We start from the raw sequence: 20,489 nt of genomic DNA on the forward strand, positions 1-20,489 counted from the left end.
AGACAGACCCTGAGGAGGCTGCTAGTGCTAGGCTCACTAGCTAATTGTGGGTCTCAGGATTTCAATTCCAGGGCTCTGGAGTTAAGAATGGAAGAATGTAGATGGACTTTCTAGTAAACCTAGATGGATGCTTAGTTTCTTCATGTAAATAGAAAACTTTATAGTTAACCAGGCTTGTGACTTCTGAGGGGAGGTGGATTAAGAATAATGCTTGATTTTGGAAAGATGCATCATAATGCAGGTGCATATTTAAGGGTATCTATGTGGTCTTTTTTATTGTATTATTTGAGATGTATTGCTTCCATATCTCCACAGCCTCCCACAATTCTATCTGCCTCAGTGTGGGAGGGCAAGACAATGCTTTATGTATGTAGTTTCAGGAGAAAATCTAAGACCCTTCAATTCAAGAGATAAGCTAGCCTGAAGGGCCTCTCCAGCCGGTTTTGCTGAACTATTGATTCCTGTGTAGCTAGAAGAGCATCAGTTGGACAGCATGATTCAGGCACCTGTGCCGGATGACCTCGCAAGCATATGAATAAGCATATATACTTTGAAGAAGGTGAAAGAGTGTATAGAGATGTAGAGTCTCATGATTTTCCCTAAGGTTGGGTCAATGTAGAAATTACTTACTTAGTACTAAGGTTTATCACTTAAACTTAAGAAGTTTTTAAAATTTAATAGGTTTTTAAAAGATATGCCAAATTATTTTGATGTTTGCTGAGTAAATTATAATAGCATTGAAAAACCTCTTAATTGCTGACTTCACTAATTTTTCTAGAAAACCAGAAGTTTCCCATCTTTAGTAACTTATTAGCCAAACAAAAAGAAGCATAACAACTAGGAAACACTTACCTCATTTTGCTTTCTGTAAGAATTACCTAGTAAATAATGTAAATTGCTATGTTCTGGAGTAATAGGCATAATTCTTATTAACAGATGAAGATCAAGAAGCCAAATACTCTATCATTTACTCTTTGCTTTACTGAATTTAATTTAAATAAAAGAGAAAAAATCTATTAATATAAATTTTGTTGAAATAAGTTACCATTAAAAGTAATTTACACATGAAACAAAAGCTATAGGATAAAGTGGGAGCTAAGTTACCTGAGCAATTTTACTTTTGTCTTTTTGCAAATTCTTGGGTAGAAATTCTGTACCAGAGGAAGACGGCTGGATACAATGATTTCCAGGCTTATCATACTTTTTATTTTTACTTTTTGCAGTACCCTCTGTATTAAGGAAGAAAGTTTAAGATTTTCATTTGACCACTGGTTCCTTCTATAACATTGCTATTTCTAGTTTCCTCTTCCTGCCCAATTCTGGGAATGTAAAATTTTCTGAATGTTTAACTCTCTGCTGAAAGTTTAGTCACATAAAATATTAATATTATGACCAGAATTTATAAAGTGTTAAGAGAAGTCTCTGTGGAGGACATATATAATTTTAATAGGATGACCAAGTATCAAGTACATTTCGGCCATCAAATGCATAGTTCAGTGCAATGGAAGAGCTACTGCTAAGCTGGAAAGTCTATTGGTAAAAGAGCAGACTTGGAGGCATTTTGCAAAGAACTGAGGGAGTGGTATAGCAACAAAGAGAAAAGCTTTCAAATAAGCTTCACGTGCAGATGTCTTTAGTTCTAGAAGAGGTAGATTTTAACTGAATTTTTATTTGCTAACAGCTTTGTAGAGATATAATCAATATGAAACATATTTAAAGTGTATAATTTGGTAAGTTCTTAAAAGGAAAGGCTACCCACTCCAATATTCTGGCCTAGAGAATTCCATGGACTACAGTTCATGGGGTCGCAAAGAGTCTGAGTGTATTTCAAAAAGGACATGACTGAGCGACTTTCACAAATGACATATATATATATTCAGTTCAGTTCAGTTAAGTTGCTTAGTCGTGTCTGACTCTTTGCGATCCCATGAATCGCAGCATGCCAGGCCTCCCTGTCCATCACCAACTCCCAGAGTTCACCCAAACTCATGGGCATCGAGTCGGTGATGCCATCCAGCCATCTCATCCTCTGTCATCCCCTTCTCCTCCTGCCCCCAATCCCTCCCAGCATCAGAGTCTTTTCCAATGAGTCAACTCTTCGCATGAGGTGGCCAAAGTACTGGAGTTTCAGCTTCAGCATCAGTCCTTCCAATGAACACCCAGGACTGGTCTCCTTTAGGATGGACTGGTTATATATATGTATATGCCCATAAGAGTATTACTGCAATAAAAAAGATTTATTCCCTCCAGAAGTTTCTTCCTTTCATAATTGCTCAAACCTGCTACTGGATACACACTATAGCACTTCCTGATTCAAAGATACACACAGATCTGCATTCTTTCATTTGTATTTTATAATTTCATGTAAGTGGAGCAATTTAGTATGTGCTGCTCTTCTGTTGCTTGGCATCTTTCATTCAGCAAAATTATTTGCAATTCATTCACATTATTGTATTTGTCAGTAGCTGATTGATTTCTCTGTGATAAATACTACCCCATTGTACGTATATACCATCATCTATGTATTCATTTGCCTCTTGGTGGACATTTGGTTGTTTCCAGTTTTTGGCTATTAAAAATAAAGATCCTGTCAACATTCATGTACAAGTCTTTGAGTGGATATTTGCTTTCATTTCTTTTAGGAATGACTGGAGGAATGACTGAAGAATGACTGGATCATATGGTAGATGTGTGTTTGACTTTTTAGGATACTGCTAAATTATTTTCCAAAGTTGTATCATTTCACATTCCCTCTGACACTGTATAGCTCAGATGGTAAAGAATCTCTGGCCTGTAAGGCAGAAGACTCAGGTTCGATTCTTGGGTTGAGAAGACCCCCTGGAGAAGGGAATGGCTACCCACTCCAGTATACTTGCCTGGAGAATTTCATGGACAGAGGAGCCTGGCTTACAGTCTGTGGGATTGCAAAGAGTCAGACACAACTGAACAACTAACACAGATGGACTGAATGGCACTAAAGTAATTCAGGGATAATTTTTTCCTCCTGATGAGACAAAATCTCTTTGAGTAATCTGCTTTATTACTTGTGAATTATGAAGTTTCAAATTCTAGCTTATAGGCATGGGCACCATTCCCAGTCTTTTGGAATTCAGTGCTTTTACCTCTTTAACCATTTTGGGTATTACCCCCTAACCCTGCAAACCTCAGGAAGTTTCCTTACATAGCTAAATAGTTAAATGGACTCTCTGCAGATCTCTGGAGCACTCCTTTCTGGTACTCTGCCATGTGAACTCTAGATATCTTGATCTTTCTGGATTCCCAAATCTGTCTCTTCAACTTGGAACCCTTGGGTTGCTCATTTCTGGGCTGCAGCCTAGAAACTTACCTAGGTTGTAAACTCAATCAATTGTAGACTCTGCTTTATTTATTCATTTGTTCTCTTCTCTCAGGAATCATTGTCCTTTGTTATCTGTTGTCTTTAAACAGTTTATTATGGGAAGGCAAATCTGTTCTCTATTTAGGTACTTAGAAATAGTTTGATACCATAAGGTCTTGCGTTCATGCTTTGTTAGGTAGACCAAAACAGCATTTATTTACATCTTTTTCCCCATCACTGAAGCAAGAATTCTTTTTTTTTTTTTTTTTACCGACACCGCAGGGCAGGGAGGGCTGAGGCCAGCCTGCGGAAGGCTCGCGAAGACCCCGCACAGATCCTGAAGCAAGAATTCTATTTGATGCTCCATTAGAGACAGAAAGAATGCTTTTTAAGAGTCTCATATGGTTTTCCCAGTGGTCATGTATGGATGTGAGAGTTGGACTGTAAAGAAAGCTGAGTTCTGAAGAATTGATGCTTTTGAACCATAGTGTGGAGAAGACTCTTGAGAGTTTGACCTTGGACCGCAAGGAGATCCAACCAGTCCATCCTAAAGGAGATCAATCCTGAATATTCATTGGAAGGCCTGATGCTGAAGCTAAAGTTCCAATACTTTGGCCACCTGAGGTGAAGAACTGACTCATTGGAAGAGACCCTGATGCTGGGAAAGATTGAAGGCAGGAGGAGAAGGGGACGACAGAGAATGAGATGGCTGGATAGCATCACCAACACAATGGACATGGGTTTGGGTGAACTCAGGGAGTTGGTGATGGACAGGGAGGCCTGCGTGCTGCGGTTCATGGGTTCGCAAAGAGTTGGACATGACTGAGCAACTGAACTGAACTGATTGGTAATTTTTCTTCTCTTTCTTCCCTGCCTCCACCCAGCATTTCTGTCCCTGCCAGTAACACCCTGACACTAATCTAAGTATGAAAGTGAAAGTGTAAGTCACTCAGTCATGTCCGACTCTTTATGACCCCATGGACTATAGCCCACTAGGCTCCTCTGTCCATGGGATTTTCCAGGCAAGAATACTCGAGTGGGTTGCCATTCCCTTCTCCAGGCGATATTCCTGACCTAGGGATAAATATTGAAGAACCAACTATAACATTTTACAAATAATTCTAAAAAAGATTTAAAAATACATTTTGATAAATGGAGCTATAGATCTTGGGGCAGGATTTAGAAATCTACAGACGTAGAACCTCTTTGGAACCCACAGTAGAATAATTAGGAACAGATTCTTCGTAACCCTTAGAAAAGATGAATCTTACCGCTCTGAATCTTTGCAATGCAGAGGAGGTGATACATTCCCACAAATGCCTGTTGTGTGATTGAGGGATCAGAATGAGAACACAAAAGAGATAACTCTGCTGCCAGGACACCCAAACATGGAGCATTAACACTTGCCTAGTGAACAAACAAAGCAGAAAGACGCATTTACTAAGCGTGAAAGTGAAAGTGAAGTCCCTCAGTTGTGTCCGACTCTTTTCGACTCCATGCACTATAGCCCACCAGGCTCCTCTGAGCCACAGGGAAGCCCTTGCTAAGCATGCTGCTGCTGCTGCTGCTGCTGCTAAGTTGCTTCAGTTGTGTCTGACTCTGTGCGACCCCATAGACGGCAGCCCACCAGGCGCCCCCATCCCTGGGCTTCTCCAGGCAAGAACACTGGAGTGGGTTGCCATTTCCTTCTCCAATGCATGAAAGTGAAAAGTGAAAGTGAAGTCGCTCAGTCATGTCCAACTCTTAGTGACTCCATGGACTGCAGCCTACCAGACTCCTCCGTCCATGGGATTTTCCAGGCAAGAGTACTGGAGTGGGGTGCCATTGCCTTCTCTGCTTGCTAAGCATAGTCAATGTTAAATGTTTGTGTCTTATATGCACACACACATGCACACACACACTCACACAGACTCAAACACACAGTAAGTCCCCCACATATGAACATACTCTGTTCTGAGAGTGTGTTCATAAGTCCAATTTGTTCATAAGTCCAAAAAATTTACCTTAGGTACAATCAGCTATAGAGTACTGTACTGTAATAGGTTTATAATACTTTTCACACAAATACATTAAAAAAACCACAAAAATATCACATCTAAAATCTTACAGTACAGTATTTTGAAAAGTACAGTAGTACAGTGAAATGGCTGGCATATTTGCATTCACACCTTTGAATGATCACAACTTGAAGATTTATATGTGGGGGGCTTACTGTATCTGAATATGGTTACAGTTGAGTGTCAGAGTACACAAACTATGTATTAAAATCCTTTCTCTGTTACTGAGTCTCAATTTTCTCATCTATGAAATGCATATAACAAATGCTACCTTGTAACATTATTGTGGAAACTAAGCCGGTAACATTTATGACAAAAAGGAAAGTTCCTAGCAAAGTGCTTAGAAATACTAGAGATTCCACCTAATGTTAGTTTCTATTCCATAAAGTAGGTACCCATTTGTAGGTAGCAAATTCTTAGGATACTGGGTAAGGGAGCGAATGTCCAAAAACTTTCATGCTCCTTCTCCATGTATGAAACACTTCAGATGACTCTGTGAGTGAGTCACTGGAGAAGTGTGACTTTTCTTCCTACAATTGCTCTAATTCTTTCCAGGGAAATTAATTTTTTTTAAAAACTCAGTACATTTGCTTCGGGTATGAAAGCTACTATCAGAACATTTATGTATCTCTCCTCCCACCTTCCCCCACCCCAGACACACACAACTTCCTTGTGGCTTCTCAAATAGGCTTCTCGAATATTTAGGTTTACATCTTGACTGATTTGTTTGGTCAGATCACACGTAAATAGAGAGGGAAGCAGACATGTAGAAGAAGAGATGGAAGAGACATTTTGCTTTTCTGAAAGTGTGAGTGTTATTACCAATTTTTTAAAAACAATTAGGACTCTGCCCACATGTAGGTTTGCTCAACTAGTGGGCCTACAGAATCTTCTTGTCTCTAAGACGAATCATTACTTTTCCTAGATAGATGTTTTGATGAATGAACAATGGTTGGTGGTAAAAGAGTCAAACCAACCTTCCAGGGAGATCCCAAGACCTGTTTCTCCTTCTTTGTATTACTCTCATATACCCTTATCTCATATACCTTCTCTTGTTGCTTGACTCACTCACATCTATCTCAGTCTTACACACATTCACACACACATAGCGCACACACACACACTTATATGGAGTCATTCCTGAAAAAACATGAGGTGACCTAGGTCATGTGCCAAGCGTATAACCAAGTTAGAATGCTGGAAGTGGTGGTCTAAGTAGAAGAGAAGATAATCTCTTGCTTCTGTGGATGTCTTCCTTGGATTCTTTCTGCCTATACTTCTTTGTAAGGATACCTGGGGCTCCCCCCATCCTTAGGTGGCTCAGTGGTAGAGAATCCATCTGTCAATGCAGGAGACGCAGGTTCGATACTTGGGTTGGGAAGATCCCCTGCAGTAGGAAATGGCAATCCACTCCAGTATTCTTGCCTGGGAAATTCCATGGACAGAGAAGCCTGGTGGGCTACAGTCCATGGGGTGGCACAGAGTTGGACAAGCCTCAGCACATGATTTAGGAGAATCTACAAGCAGACAGTAGAGGTCGCTGTTCAGGCCCCAGGAAGAAACCTTTTATTTCCATTGGGTACTCTGCTCTTTTGGTTTGCATTCCAAGTTTCATTTTCCATTGAATGGCAAGATTTTCAGAACTGCAATTGTATTAAAAAAAAAGGGCAAGGTGCTCTTTTTCTCTATTGTGGGTAATGGAGGAGTATGAGTATGTGTCTAGTATTTTTGCCACAAGCTTCTCTACCATAAAAATTTTTGCCACATACATTTCTGCTGCAAACATTTTAACACATGACTAATTGGTGATAAGGCAATTTTGCTGTGAAAGATAAAATAATTAGTTGACAGTTCGGTCTGACACTTTGGTTTCAACTCGTTGAAATGAGTCAGACTTTATTTCAGTTAGCCCATTTATTGATGACTTTATTGAGCCGACAGATGACAATGATTTGCCCCGAGAGTTGGTTTCTTATTTTGAAACATGCTACATTGAAGGAAAAAGAGGTTAAGAGTCTCAAAGGCTCAGAGGTGAACCTACATTTTCCATAGAATGTTGGAATGTCTACAAATAGACATGTGGTAACATGCCAAGAACAAAAAACAGGAAAGAGGTTTTTATGACACAATATAAAGCTGTTACAAATATGCATTCTAATACTCAGAAACCAATGCCTCTCTTAATGAAGGAAGAAATTTTGGCAAAAAAAGAGAAAAATTGCTATGCTGAATAAGGAGATGAATCAACAAGCAACAAACTTATACTATGAATGAAAACCTTCAAAGACAAGTGCTTAAGTACCACCCACAAAATAAAATCCATTTTTTTTTTGCAGGGGCAGGATTGACACGAATTTACACACATTTTAAATGTATTTAAGTTGCATTTATCAAGAAAGTCTTTTAAATTTTGTTATTAAATTTTCAAGTTTCATAATGACCTTTTCAATGTCCTCCTTTTATTTTTCATGAAAAAAAAAATTGCCTCATGGCCAATTAGTTACACTACAAAGATATCTATGGTAAAGATGCTTATAGCAAAAGTATCTAGAACCAGGTGAGTATGTCTTACAGTTTATCTCACTAGAGCTGGGGAGCATTTACAGGGGATTGGCCCTAGAGTTTTTTGTATATAGTTTTTTTGCCTTGAGCATTCTCTCTGATTATCCCTTCTCATGAACTCGTGTATGTATAACTCTGAGCAGGTGTCTTTGTAAAGGAAGCTGCTAATGATGCCAGATAGGGTCTTTCTAGATGTGTGTCTCTAGCAGAGTAGGTGTGGCCATGTCTAGATTGCATAGCATGTTTGAGGTGGAGGGGAGACATGACCTAGTATGGGCAAAGAGAAGAGTACGGTTGTTTGAACCTCGGGGCACACTGATTATGCCCTGCACAGGTCCTTTCAGAAGTCTGCCAACCTCAGTCACACCTCCTCAAACACAAGACTTTGGGAATTTTTAATACAGTATAATTCTGTTTTTTTTTTTTTTTTTTAGAAAATCTATATAAAGTGTTGAAAGTAAGAAAGAGTTAAGATATGGAGACATGTAGCTTCTCTGTTTCTGTCCCTAAGTGCTCCTGCTTAGTTTTCTGGCCCTTTCTTAATGGATTCCTTCTTTTGCACATCTCTGGCCTCTCCATTCCTTATAAGAATTATGAGAGTTTCAAGTGTTAACTTCCAAAGGCAAACATTTACTAAGTCATTTAGCTGCTTCTTATCCATCTCTAAACAATGGACTTCCACTTCAGTTCTCACATCAGTTTGGGGCATTGCCTATCTATTCCTGCTTGATGAATCAGTACAGAGGCCATATTCACTTTTTGTTGTTTCCTTTTGGAATATAAATATTTCCTCTTTACTCCTTTTGAGACTAGATACTCCTCTGTACCCCAAATTATCTATTTTTGATAATCATTTTTGTACTCTTTATTTACCTGGGGCTATTGTATTTTGAGGGTTTTCTCAAATGCCTGCCAAATCTCAGTTGTCTAGTCATATTTAAGAATGGGATGCTACTAGTGGGATTTTGTATGTGAGCAAGACTTGTCAACTGGTCGACTTGGCTTTAGAGTAGCTGAATGGGGACACTGGGGTCATGCTGAAGTATGTCTACACAACAGAACCAAGATGATTTTCTCAGGGAATTTGCAATTGTTTTGAGAAATAAGTCCTCACATTTTGTCTACCAATGGACTCATTTCCCTGTGGAATAGTGTATGTGTAAAGGAGGATGGGATGCAATGTAGATCCTTCTGTATGAGGTGAGTCTTTTCAGTGAGTTAGCACATCTTCAAGTTTCCTCTGCCTCCCACCCTTCATCACTACTTGGGTTTCCATAGCTTCAGACTCTCCAGGGTCCATAGGGAAAACTACCTCCCTTTTCAGCCATCCTCCATCCTGATGTTCACGTGCCCCTGGTCTTTCAGCTTCTCCTGCCAGACTTTATCAGTTACCATCTTCTATCTCAGAGAAGGCAATGGCACCCCACTCCAGTACTCTTGCCTGGAAAATCCCATGGATGGAGGAGCCTGGTAGGCTGCAGTCCATGGGGTCGCAAAGAGTCAGACACGACTGAGCGACTTCACTTTCACTTTTCACTTTCATGCATTGGAGAAGGAAATGGCAACCCACTCCAGTGTTCTTGCCTGGAGAATCCCAGGGACGGGGGAGCCTGGTGAGCTGCCGTCTATGGGGTCGCACAGAGTCGGACACGACTGAAGCGACTTAATAGCAGCAGCAGCAGCATCTTCTATCTATTCTGTCATCCAGAAGTTTGCTGACCTCGCTAGCCCATTAGGATCCCTTTACTAATTCTCTTTGTTGCTGTAGCTGTATACATTCAATGCATTTTATTACTATCATTTTGTGGAGGGAGTGGAGATAGACATGTGGACAATTTGTTAGCTTCGACTGGAAATCTTTCACCTGTCTTTTGAATACTGATATGCCAAATCTAGGAAAAATCTCTGTTGATAAGATAAGGGGACGTGTTTAGCTCACATGTCTTCACCTGTTTGAAAAGAGTTTAATCGAAAGGACAAATATTCTTTGGGTGGAGCCATTCCTTCACCCTGATGGGCACACAGGTCATGTAAAAGGAATACCATTTTAAAATGTATTTCTGATAGAATACAAATGAAAGAATTGTTCAATAGGACAATGGCCTCTGAGAGTCTGGAAGACACAGGCCATGGTAATTTATGAAGAAAATAGTTTTATCCAGTGAATGGCCAGAATCTGAGAACAGAATGGGTAGTTATATCTAGTTAGAGAATGGCAGAACAAATCTTCATTATTTACACTGTGTCAGATATGGATATATACAGACCTACACAGACCTTGCTTATGGGAAGTTTAGCTTTTAATTTGTTAATATTTTTGCCCATTGTATGTATTGGTCCCCTCACCTTCATTAATTTCACGGACTTAATTATCTTTAAAAATTGTGATCTTCCTGTGCTTCAAAGATGGCTCTGATGGTAAAGAATCTGCCTGCAACGTGGGAGACCTGGGTTCGATTCCTGGATCGGGAAGACCCCCTGGAGAAGGGAATGGCAACCCACTCTAGTATTCTGTGGACAGAGGCTATCATCCATGGGATTGCAAAGAGCCGGATACGACTGAGCGACTAAAATAATAACGATTATCTTTAGAAGACATTATTTAAAGACAATGTTAACTTAGTAAAGGTTTGTTTCCAAGACTGAGATAAGCTGCTGCTGCTGCTAAGTTGCTTCAGTCGTGTCCGACTCTGTGCAACCCCATAGACGGCAGCCCACCAGGCTCCCCTGTCCCTGGGATTCTCCAGGCAAGAACACTGGAGTGGGTTGCCATTTCCTTCTCCAATGCATGAAAGTGAAAAGTGAAAGGGAAGTCGCTCAGTCGTGTCCGACTCTTAGCGACCCCTACCAGGCTCCTCCATCCATGGGATTTTCCAGGCAAGAGTACTGGAGTGAGGTGCCATTGCCTTCTCCAGAGATAAGCTGGATGAGGCTCTTATAGTTCCCACCATCTGGAAAATGCTGGTGTGCTTCCACCTGGTGGCGTTCAGCAAACACTGCAGAACAAAGGAAAGCAATACTGCAGAAGCGCAGTCTTTAGGAGCAGGTGGCAAAGGAGCAGTCCCTGTGACTTACACATCCCCTGACTTTCCTGGCTGCAAAGCTTAGCACTCTGCTGATCACCACCATGGCTTCCTCCTGCATGTACGAATTATCTTCATTCATCCATACAGCCATTTCCTGTTGAAAACACAAGAACCATCCTAGAACCGTGGTGTTTCTATTTCCACAATTTCCTTTCTTCTGCTCAGATCATCACCTTCACGAAGCCAAGATTCCCCATGATCTCCCAATAATTTCAAACCTATTCTCTATGTATTTAAAAAGTATGACAATGAGCTTGTATACCACTGTCTATAATAGTATAGTACTTCATCTGCCATAGTTGCTACACTATGGGTTTTGTTTTATTTAATTCTATCCAACACGTATTTACTAATATCCACTATTAACAATCACTTTGCCAGACATCATGAAAACTTCAGCATGGATTATTAGGATTACCATGATTATCATGGAAAACAGGATTATCATCAACTGCTTCTCTTCTTTTTATTTTAAAGTGCATGCTAATTCTCTCTGTTAAATCATTGGATCTGATTTTCAGTTTTAAAAAAGAATCAAAATGTTATCTGATCCTGAAATGTCATTTTATTCCAGAATTTCCTCTGCAAATTCACGATACAGATATTTTCTGTCTCACGGTATAGAATATATTCCTGGAGGCAGCTCAGTGAGAAAGTTCTTGTTAATTTTGATTCATTGCTAAATTTGGTCTGTCTTGCTGTGGCTTCTGCCTCTTTGTTCTAAATCCTCAGGTGCAAGGACATAGGTATAACCTTGGGAAAGGAATAAGACTGCATGTGCCTCACATGTTAACCACCATTAGTAAGTAGACTTCTTAAGACTGATTGTTGGAGTCCTTAGTATTTATGCCAATGGTTGGATAAATCTCGTCCCTTTCACTTGCTCCCATTGTATAAAACTGTTCTGAAGTTTATTTCCTAAGAATGAAGAGTCTTTAAATCTCAGCCTCTTCCTTTTCCAGGAGTGAGGTTCAGCTCTTTCTGAGGATCAGGAGAGTTTCTAGATGTGGTACGTTTAAGAATAAGGTGGTTAAGTAATGGACTCCCAAGTTATAGTAGCGCCTCCACTCATTAGAGGCCCACATATTGCTTCTCTCTCAGCTTCCATTTCCTTATCTGCAAAATGGGAGAAATAATTTTAACTTTCTCATAGGGTTATTTTAAGGATTAAGTTAAATAACCCATTTATTAAGTATTCAGTTTAGTGCCTGATATAGAGTAAATGATCAATAAGCAGCATAGGGTGGTTGAAAGAGTATACATGGGAGTGTTAGTGAAAGTGTTAGTCACTCAGTTGTGTCCAACTCTTTGCAACCCCATGAACTGTAGCCCACTAGGCTCCTCTGTCCATAGAATTCTCCAGGCAAGAATACTAGAATGGATAGCCATTCCCTTCTCCAGGGGATCTTCCTGACCCAGGGATTGAACCCACATCTCCTGCATTGCAGGCAGACTCTTCAGCATCTGAGCTTCCAAGGAAACCCTTGGCTTTACCTTTCACTTTCAATAACCACCTTAAAGTGCATGGAAAATAAATGGCTAAAATCAGGCACAAATTACTAAAATCAGGCACTGTATATTTTATTATCTTTCACATTTCTATTTATCTTCATATATATCAATTCTACTTCTTTCCTTGAATGTATTTTATGATTTGCAAAACCCATCAATCTAGTTTCTCAGTATTTCCAGACAGCTGCCTCCGGATGCTATCATATTAAAAATGCAAAACTGAAAATCATAATATGTCCAGATAAGTCTCTGTCTCTGGCTGGCACATTAAAAATATACTGAAGTCTTGGATATGAATATTGGGATTATGGATGTTATTAGACCTTCCTTGATACCATGATATCCATGAAGATAGGATGACCATGGAATTCTCTAGTCCCAGAGTTGTGAGGGAAGAACGTGCATATTAACATTATCAAAATATGGCTAACTGTTACATGGACCTGAAGATGGTTTTGACCAATCATTGTATGTTCTGCTACCCTATATTGTGTTCACACTTATGTTGCCACATAAAACCTGGCTTCTTAAGTGTCTGTTGTTGCCATACTCCCAAAACTGAATTCTTAAAATTCTGTCTCTGTGGTTCAAATAAAAGGAAGGGATTTCACTTGGGAGATAATGACACATTCTGGAAGGTAAAGAAAATCTTTCAGCTGCCAGATACTTGAAGGAGATGTAAGTATGGCAAATGGTAAAAAGTAAAATATAGTATGGGCTTCCTTGGTGGCTTAGTGGTAAAGAACCTGCCTGTCAATGCAGGAGACACAAGTTCAATCCTTGGGTTGAGAAGATCCCCTGGAGGAGGAAATGGCAACTGATTCCAGTATTCTTGCCTGGAAAAATCCCAAGGACAGAGGAGGCTAGAAGATTACAACCCATCGGTTTGAAAAAGAGTTGGACATGACTTAGGGACTAAACAACAATAACAATATAGTATGCTCTTTAGCTTTATAACAAGAAAACAAAGCCATTTATTTTCCCTTTACCTTTAAGAACTGCAGTTTGTAGACATCTTTAGACACTAAGATCAGAAGAGTGTCCTCAAATATGTTTAAAATAGTTCGGTATAAATTCTGAAAAACAAGTAAGTTAGACAACCAGCCAGCCAGTAGTTATGTAATCCTGGATCCTCAGTTCTCCCCATATATTGAAGGTAAAAAAAATAAAGCAAGATGTAGCTATGGAGGTGAGACCTCATTCAATACAACATGCCATGAATTGCTTTAATACCTTGTAGGACAAGAGAACTGTGTAGCAAGACTGAGAAATAAAAAACCATGGATGTTACTGATCTTACTACAGAAGTCTGCCTACCTGCACTTTTCTTGGCTCCTATTTACTTTGAAGCACTTGCCAGTAAACTTGCTGGACTTGCTAAACAAATTAACCAAAATCTCTTCACCCATTTGTTCCTATAAGTTCTATACAATTCCTTACACCCCAGGGATTGTAGAGTTCACCAGGAATCCAGGAAAAGAGATTAGTGCTGGAATATGCTATTTATCTATTATATCCAAAAAGAGTGAAGAAGAAAACATAGATTACAACTTGTGGGCAGACATTCTGTGGGATTGCTGTGCATAAAGACGTCTCATCATGATTAAAGGAAGCAAAGTCTTACTTCTAGGTCATTTTCGTCTTCTTTATGCATTCCAATTTCCCTCACTTCATCAAGATTTGTGACAGCAAATGCCATTTTAAAGGATGACTTTATTATCTTCACTTGAGTTTCAAACTGCAATGCAGGATCCACGAAGCTGACCAAAAAAAAAAAAAAAAGATATAATTATTAAACTAAGGAAAGAACAGATGTAAGCTAAATTTAGTGGCCTTTTCTTAGTTTAAGAGTTAGTATACTAGAACATGAGGCCCAACTTTTGGCTTTATATAACGTGTGAATTTTAAGTATTACTCTAAAATTATTATGGTGATTTAAATATAAAGGAATCATTTTTTTGGTAAAAAATAATTTGTAATCAGTTATTTAGAATTCAAAATATATTTCTCCATATACATAATACTTTACAGGGTGGTTATTTCCCAGCTAAGCTCTTCAAGCCATGCTGAAATTTAGGTAGTTGAAATATATCACTGCCACATTTTATCTAATCCATGAGACTGTGTTTTTCACATGTAACACTTCTGATATTGAGATATATCTTTCAGTAGATGGCAAAATAAACCTTCCCATCAACCGTTAAAAGATAAGTTGTGACACAGCTATTTTTCCTTTGATAAGTGTGATCTGGATAACTGTGCCTCCTGATTTTTTAAAGTACAAATAAATTTTTTTTTTTTACAAGATGGTAATATAGTTGGTAAAGGTAGGAAATCTTGTGCTGAACTCAGAATCATTTCCCTCTACTGGACAAGAAGATCTAAATATCTGCTATCCATTGTTTGAAATGGAATTTCCTGGAACATAGTAGATAATTTTTTAAATCTTAGGAAGATTGATTTGACTTATTCATGGACTCCAGTAGATTTTCAGACTCTGAACAAATAAAAGTATGTTACCTATCAATAAGTTCCAGTGGTTTTTTTTTCAGTGGTAGGATTCTAGGGATGTATGATTTGGTTTAGGAAAATGAAAAATTAATATTTTGATAAAATAGAAAATCGTCTTGTAATGTACTTTGAAATCATATTACCAGTTCTAAAAATGCTAAAATGGTCCACATAATGAACAAGGATTAGGAAAGTAGCATGATGCTCCCCTGGTAGCTCAGCTGGTAAAGAATCCGCCTGCAATGCAGGAGACCCCGCTTTGATTCCTGGGTTGGGAAGATTCCCTGGAGAAGGGATAGGCTACCCACTCCAATATTCTTGGTCTTCCCTGGTGGTTCAGATGGTAAAGAATCCGCCTATAATGTGAGAGACCAGGGTTCAGACCGTGGGTTGGGAAGATCCCCTGGAGGAGGGCATAGCAACCCACTCTAGTATTCTTGGCTGGAGAATCCCCATGGACAGAGGAGCCTGGTGGGCTAGAGACCATGCGGTTGTAAAGAATGAGACACAGCTGAGTGACTAAGCACGCTAAGCACACACGTGATGCTCTGATGCATTCACAACTGCTGATGGAGTAAGAATCTTCCCATTTAAATGTGAAGAAGGTTGAGGGTCAGATATTGGTGATAATAAAGAAGAAAGCCCAACAAAAATATATGGGTCAACATAGACAATTATCAGCAAGTACACTTTTGAGAATTTCAGTGTAAAACTTTTCTTATATTCTAAGATATATAACAATATGGTATAGAAATAAATGTGAGAAGAAACAATAAATATCTCTCACAAATTACTGTGTGCTTTAAAAAAATTTTTGAGCTAAATACTTGTTTCAGATATTGGAGTGAAGTGAGAATTAGCGGTAAACCAAATATACTAAAAATTTTTTTTGAAAATGTTTTATTTCTTCTCATTATAGAGCAATAGTATTATATAATATTAGTAAGTGAAATTTTTGCAAGATTAATTTCAAGAATCACAATTGAATAAAGGAAAGTAGATGTCTCTTGATAAAAGCATGGGAATATTATATAATACATCAGAAATAAATCAGGAGGGCTATGTCAATATGCTGTATGATTAATTCAAATAAAAAAGTATTAAGAGATATGTACAATTAATATAAATTGATAAAAGTCATAGTTATTAACATAAAATCTCAAGCACATAGAAACAAAATTGAAAATTGTTGAACATATTTATTAAAATATAATATAAAAACTATTAAATTATTAAGAATATAAGGAGAAATAGAAGTACATGGGAGAAAATTAAGCATTCAGTTATTAGTATGTGGCAGGTAAAAATTTAAAATCTGAAAATGATAAGGCTATGCTTTAATATAATTAATAAAGAGATATAAATAAATTATACTAATCAGATAACAAGGGTTATCTCTTTAAATAATCAGGGAATGCTGAAAAATATTTTGCATATAGTTAGCCATAGAAAGTTTCAAACTATAAAAGCATATATATTTCATTCTCTCATCACCATGAGAAATCTATTTTAAAAATTAGAAAATTAGAAGTATTTAAATATTATCAACATTTTTTTTCTTATTTAAAATGAGACAAAAATAATAAACTATGCATATAACTTAAGATTCTGAAAGGGCTAAAAATACAACCAAAGAAGTGAAGGGCATAAACAAAATAAATGCAGTATTTAAAAAAAATTATAAGGGGAAATAAGTATAATGGCAATTTTAAAGATTTAAAAGAGAAGTAAAAAGGGAGTAGAAACTAAATAATTAGGAAGACTAAATTAGTCAAAAAAAGAAGGGAGATATTATATGGGTTTAATTTTGTTATTGTTTAGTTGCTAAGTCGTGTCTGACTATTTTGCGACCCCATGGACTATAGCCCACCAGGTTCCTCTGTCCATGGGATTTCTCAGGCAAGAATACTGGGGTGGGTTGCCGTTTCCTTCTCGAAGGGATCTTCTCAATCCAGGGATTGAACCCACATCTCCTGCTTGGCAGGCAGATTCTTTACCACTGAACAACCAGGGAAGTCCATGGGTTTAATAGTAACAAAATTCATTTATATTGTTAAATTGTACAGGTATATATGAAGATATAACATGTGTAAATCTTTATATATCAAATAATACTTGATCAAAATATGAAAAGCAAAATTTATAATAAATTTTTTAAAATAAAGGAAAACCATTATGTATGTGGGAGATTTTTAACACATTTAAGTAGACCAAAAAATTAAAATATGGAGAAGGGGATTCTAATCTACAGTCTGCCTTTCCATGAACCTTGTAAAATAATATAATATTCCAAATCTTGTCTATATGTATCTTTGTATATATGCATGCATATCTTCCAGGTGACTAGGCTTTGATGAAACACTTATAGGTGCAGTTCTTCTGGAGAACAAATTGACGCTATCAAAAGCTCTAAGACAATTCATATAATTTGCATTACTTCGGGTTTAGGGGAAACAGATGCTAAAAGAGGATTTTAAGAAGTCTAAGAGAAGTAAAAGAGATTTCCAAAAGAAGCAGAGAAGGAAGGAAAAAAGATTAGGGTAGGAAGAGTCTTGGATTACAGCAAGTTCCAAGGAGGTTTCAGCCTGGCTGATGAGGATCTCTCGAGCTGAAGTCACCCACTGGCACCCACTGGAGTTATTTGTCCTACCATACTGGGTCACTGATGCGAGCAGCCCACAGGAAGTGAGGCCTCGCAGACCATGTTGGCAAATCTACACAGGCAGCAGCTGTAGCTGTTGGCCAGTGAAGATCTTCCAGAGTAGGGCATTTTTATGGTTGCCTATCATTTAAATCAGGGCTTCCCTGGTGGCTCTGTGGTAAAGAAATACACCTGCAATGTATGAGACTTGGGTTCCGTCTCTATGTTGGGAAGATCCCTTGGAGAAGGAAATGGTTACCTGCTGGGGTCCAGCCCCAGCAGGATCCAGGGGTACCCTCAGGATGACGGCTTAGGTGATAAGGATAGCAAAGCAGAGAGCAGGGCTTGATCTTCCTTGATTAACACAGAAAGCCAGTAAAGCTCCTGTGTTCCAAGGAGTCATCCTGAAAGAACAGAGAGAGAAAAGGAGGGAAAAGGAAAAAAAAAAAAAAAACGACATGGGGAGACCGAGCTCCGGTGAGCAAGGCCCATAACTTTATTTTCAAAAGGAACTTTTATACCTTGACTTGTACATAGAGGGAAATGAAAGAGGCAAAGTCATACAGAGTCAGCCCAAACATTATATCTGTTTATCAAAACCAGGATTTTTTCTGCATACCTTTCCCATAAACAATGTTGTGTACAATATGTTCTGGCCTTGGAGGCCTGTGGACATTTTATGACCCTTTTTTGGTAAAGGCTGATCAGTCAGAAAACTTATTTTCCCTTAAAGTGTTTTTTCTCTATTTTTCCCAGCCTCAGAAAATAATAAACAGAGTTACATTCTCACAGAGCAAAGGTGCAGCAAGTTACAACAAAGAAAGAACCAATTAGCTCAAAGGTCTGATGTGGTTAATTCCAAGGCTGCTGCTTGTTTTTCTTACATTCCAACTATGTTAACCAATGCACTCCCAGGTGCACAATGGATAAGGGATATGGGTACTTGGCAGCAAGCATTGGCTCAAAAAGGAAGCCCTTTACCAGTACTATCTAGTCTAATAATTTTTCATCCCTTAAAGGACTCGATGCTCATTAGGACTTTTAGAATGTTTTGGCTTCCTGTTCCTTTCAAGATTGGGGAGTTGTGAACAATCATGTGTGTTAATTGCAAGAGTATGGATAAACCTGTCAGGCAAGCTAGAATGTCAACAGAGGGGTTAAAATAGAAATATTCCTTTTATGTCCAAGAGACTTATTAACTAAAGCCCTAAGTTGACTTTTTCCAGAGAAAGGTGGTCGGGGATAGCCCCCTGTTAATGTCATAAGAGTTGGTGAAAGGCACAAAATAGTAAGACAGACAGATTTTGGTTTTGGGGTAGATGCTTGAGCAGATTCAGGGGGTCCCTCGAGGCCTGATCTGCCTTTGCCTGTCAGGTCTCTTCCGCATGACCTTTGTCATGGATGGGATCTCCGTGGTGGCTCCCGGCAGTAACCCATCCCAGTGTTCTTCCCTGGGAAATACTATGGACAGAAGAGCCTGGCGGGCTACAGTCCATGGGGTAGTAACAGAGTCAGACATGACTTAGCAATTAACACATACATACACACACACACACATCACTTAAACCAGAAACCTCACTCTCAGAAGGGTATTTCAAAGAAGTTTTTCAGAGCAGATACAATCTTTTATGTACAAGGATGATCATCATAGTATTGATAAAATTTAGTTTCAGTTCAGTTCAGTCGCTCAGTCGTGTCTGACTCTTTGTGACCCCATGAATCGCAGCACACCAGGCCTCCCTGTCCATCACCATATCCCGGAGTTCACTCAAACCCATGTCCATCAAGTCGGTGATGCCATCCAGCCATGTCATCCTCTGTTGTCCCCTTCTCCTCCTGCCCCCAATCCCTCCCAGCATCAGAGTCTTTTCCAATGAGTCAACTTTTCGCGTGAGGTGGCCAAACTACTGGAGTTTCAGCTTTAGCATCAGTCCTTCCAATGAACACCCAGGGCTGATCTCCTTCAGAATGGACTGGTTGGATCTCCTTGCAGTCCAAGGGACTCTCAAGAGTCTTCTCCAATGCCACAGTTCAAAAGCATCAAGTCTTCGGCGCTCAGCTTTCTTCACAGTCCAACTATCACATCCATACATGACCACTGGAAAAACCATAGCCTGGACTAGACGAACCTTTGTTGGCAAAGTAATGTCTTTGCTTTTGAATATGCTATCTAGGTTGGTCATAACTTTTCTTCCAATAAGAAAATGTCAAAATTTGGAAGTATTCTGTTGCCATTGAAATGAAAATATGATCTTACAGAAAAGTTAAGACAAAGTAAAAATAAAAAGTAGTATAGTAGTTTATCTGCCTATTTATGCAATACAGAAAGGTTTATAAACATCAGAAGGAATAGGTGCTGAATTAGGGTGGAGGAGCCTGGAGTAACTTCACATTGTTGATATGTATCTATTACATTTTAAAGGTATTCAGCTAGTCCAATAAGAGAGCATGAAAGCTTATTATACCTGGAGTTCAAGGCCAGGATCATGGCTTGATTACTTATCAGACCTGAGTATGCGTCCCAAAGGCTGGTAGCTGATTGCTCCTGCAAGTACCAGGAAAAAGAAAAGAGTCAATGATGATATATCTGTGGGGCTCATAACACCATGTGTAATTCTGCCTTCTACAGAGACCAAAGAGGCCAAACTGGACTTGAAACATAAGCCCAAACTTTTATAGAAGTGTTGAGACCAGACAAATTGTAATTTAAAACCTATGCATGATACTAAATGCTGGCCTTTTGTAGCCAACCATGGTTGTCTACGTAATTGGATTTCCAGACA

The 20,489-nt window shown here is 38.8% G+C and overlaps 1 protein-coding gene across 1 annotated transcript in view; it reads right to left on the reverse strand.

Annotated features, from left to right (window-relative positions):
• MROH9 (maestro heat like repeat family member 9) overlaps nucleotides 1-20,209 on the reverse strand; it is a 79,928-nt gene extending 59,719 nt beyond the window's left edge. Inside the window, exons 1-6 of the mRNA XM_086344754.1 lie at nucleotides 20,172-20,209; nucleotides 14,179-14,314; nucleotides 13,544-13,630; nucleotides 11,032-11,136; nucleotides 4,609-4,744; nucleotides 1,105-1,229 (exon numbers count right to left, since the gene is read on the reverse strand). Of these exons, the coding sequence (XP_086200880.1) occupies nucleotides 1,105-1,229; nucleotides 4,609-4,744; nucleotides 11,032-11,136; nucleotides 13,544-13,630; nucleotides 14,179-14,314; nucleotides 20,172-20,194 (612 nt within the window). The 5' untranslated portion in view covers nucleotides 20,195-20,209. The remainder of the gene's footprint in view (nucleotides 1-1,104; nucleotides 1,230-4,608; nucleotides 4,745-11,031; nucleotides 11,137-13,543; nucleotides 13,631-14,178; nucleotides 14,315-20,171) is intronic.
• Between the last annotated feature and the right edge of the window lie 280 nt (nucleotides 20,210-20,489).

Source organism: Bos grunniens, chromosome 16 (genome assembly GCF_055505025.1).
Source record: "Bos grunniens cultivar Pamir isolate PY7600 chromosome 16, Bosgru_T2T1.0, whole genome shotgun sequence".
Lineage (NCBI taxonomy): Eukaryota > Metazoa > Chordata > Mammalia > Artiodactyla > Bovidae > Bos > Bos grunniens.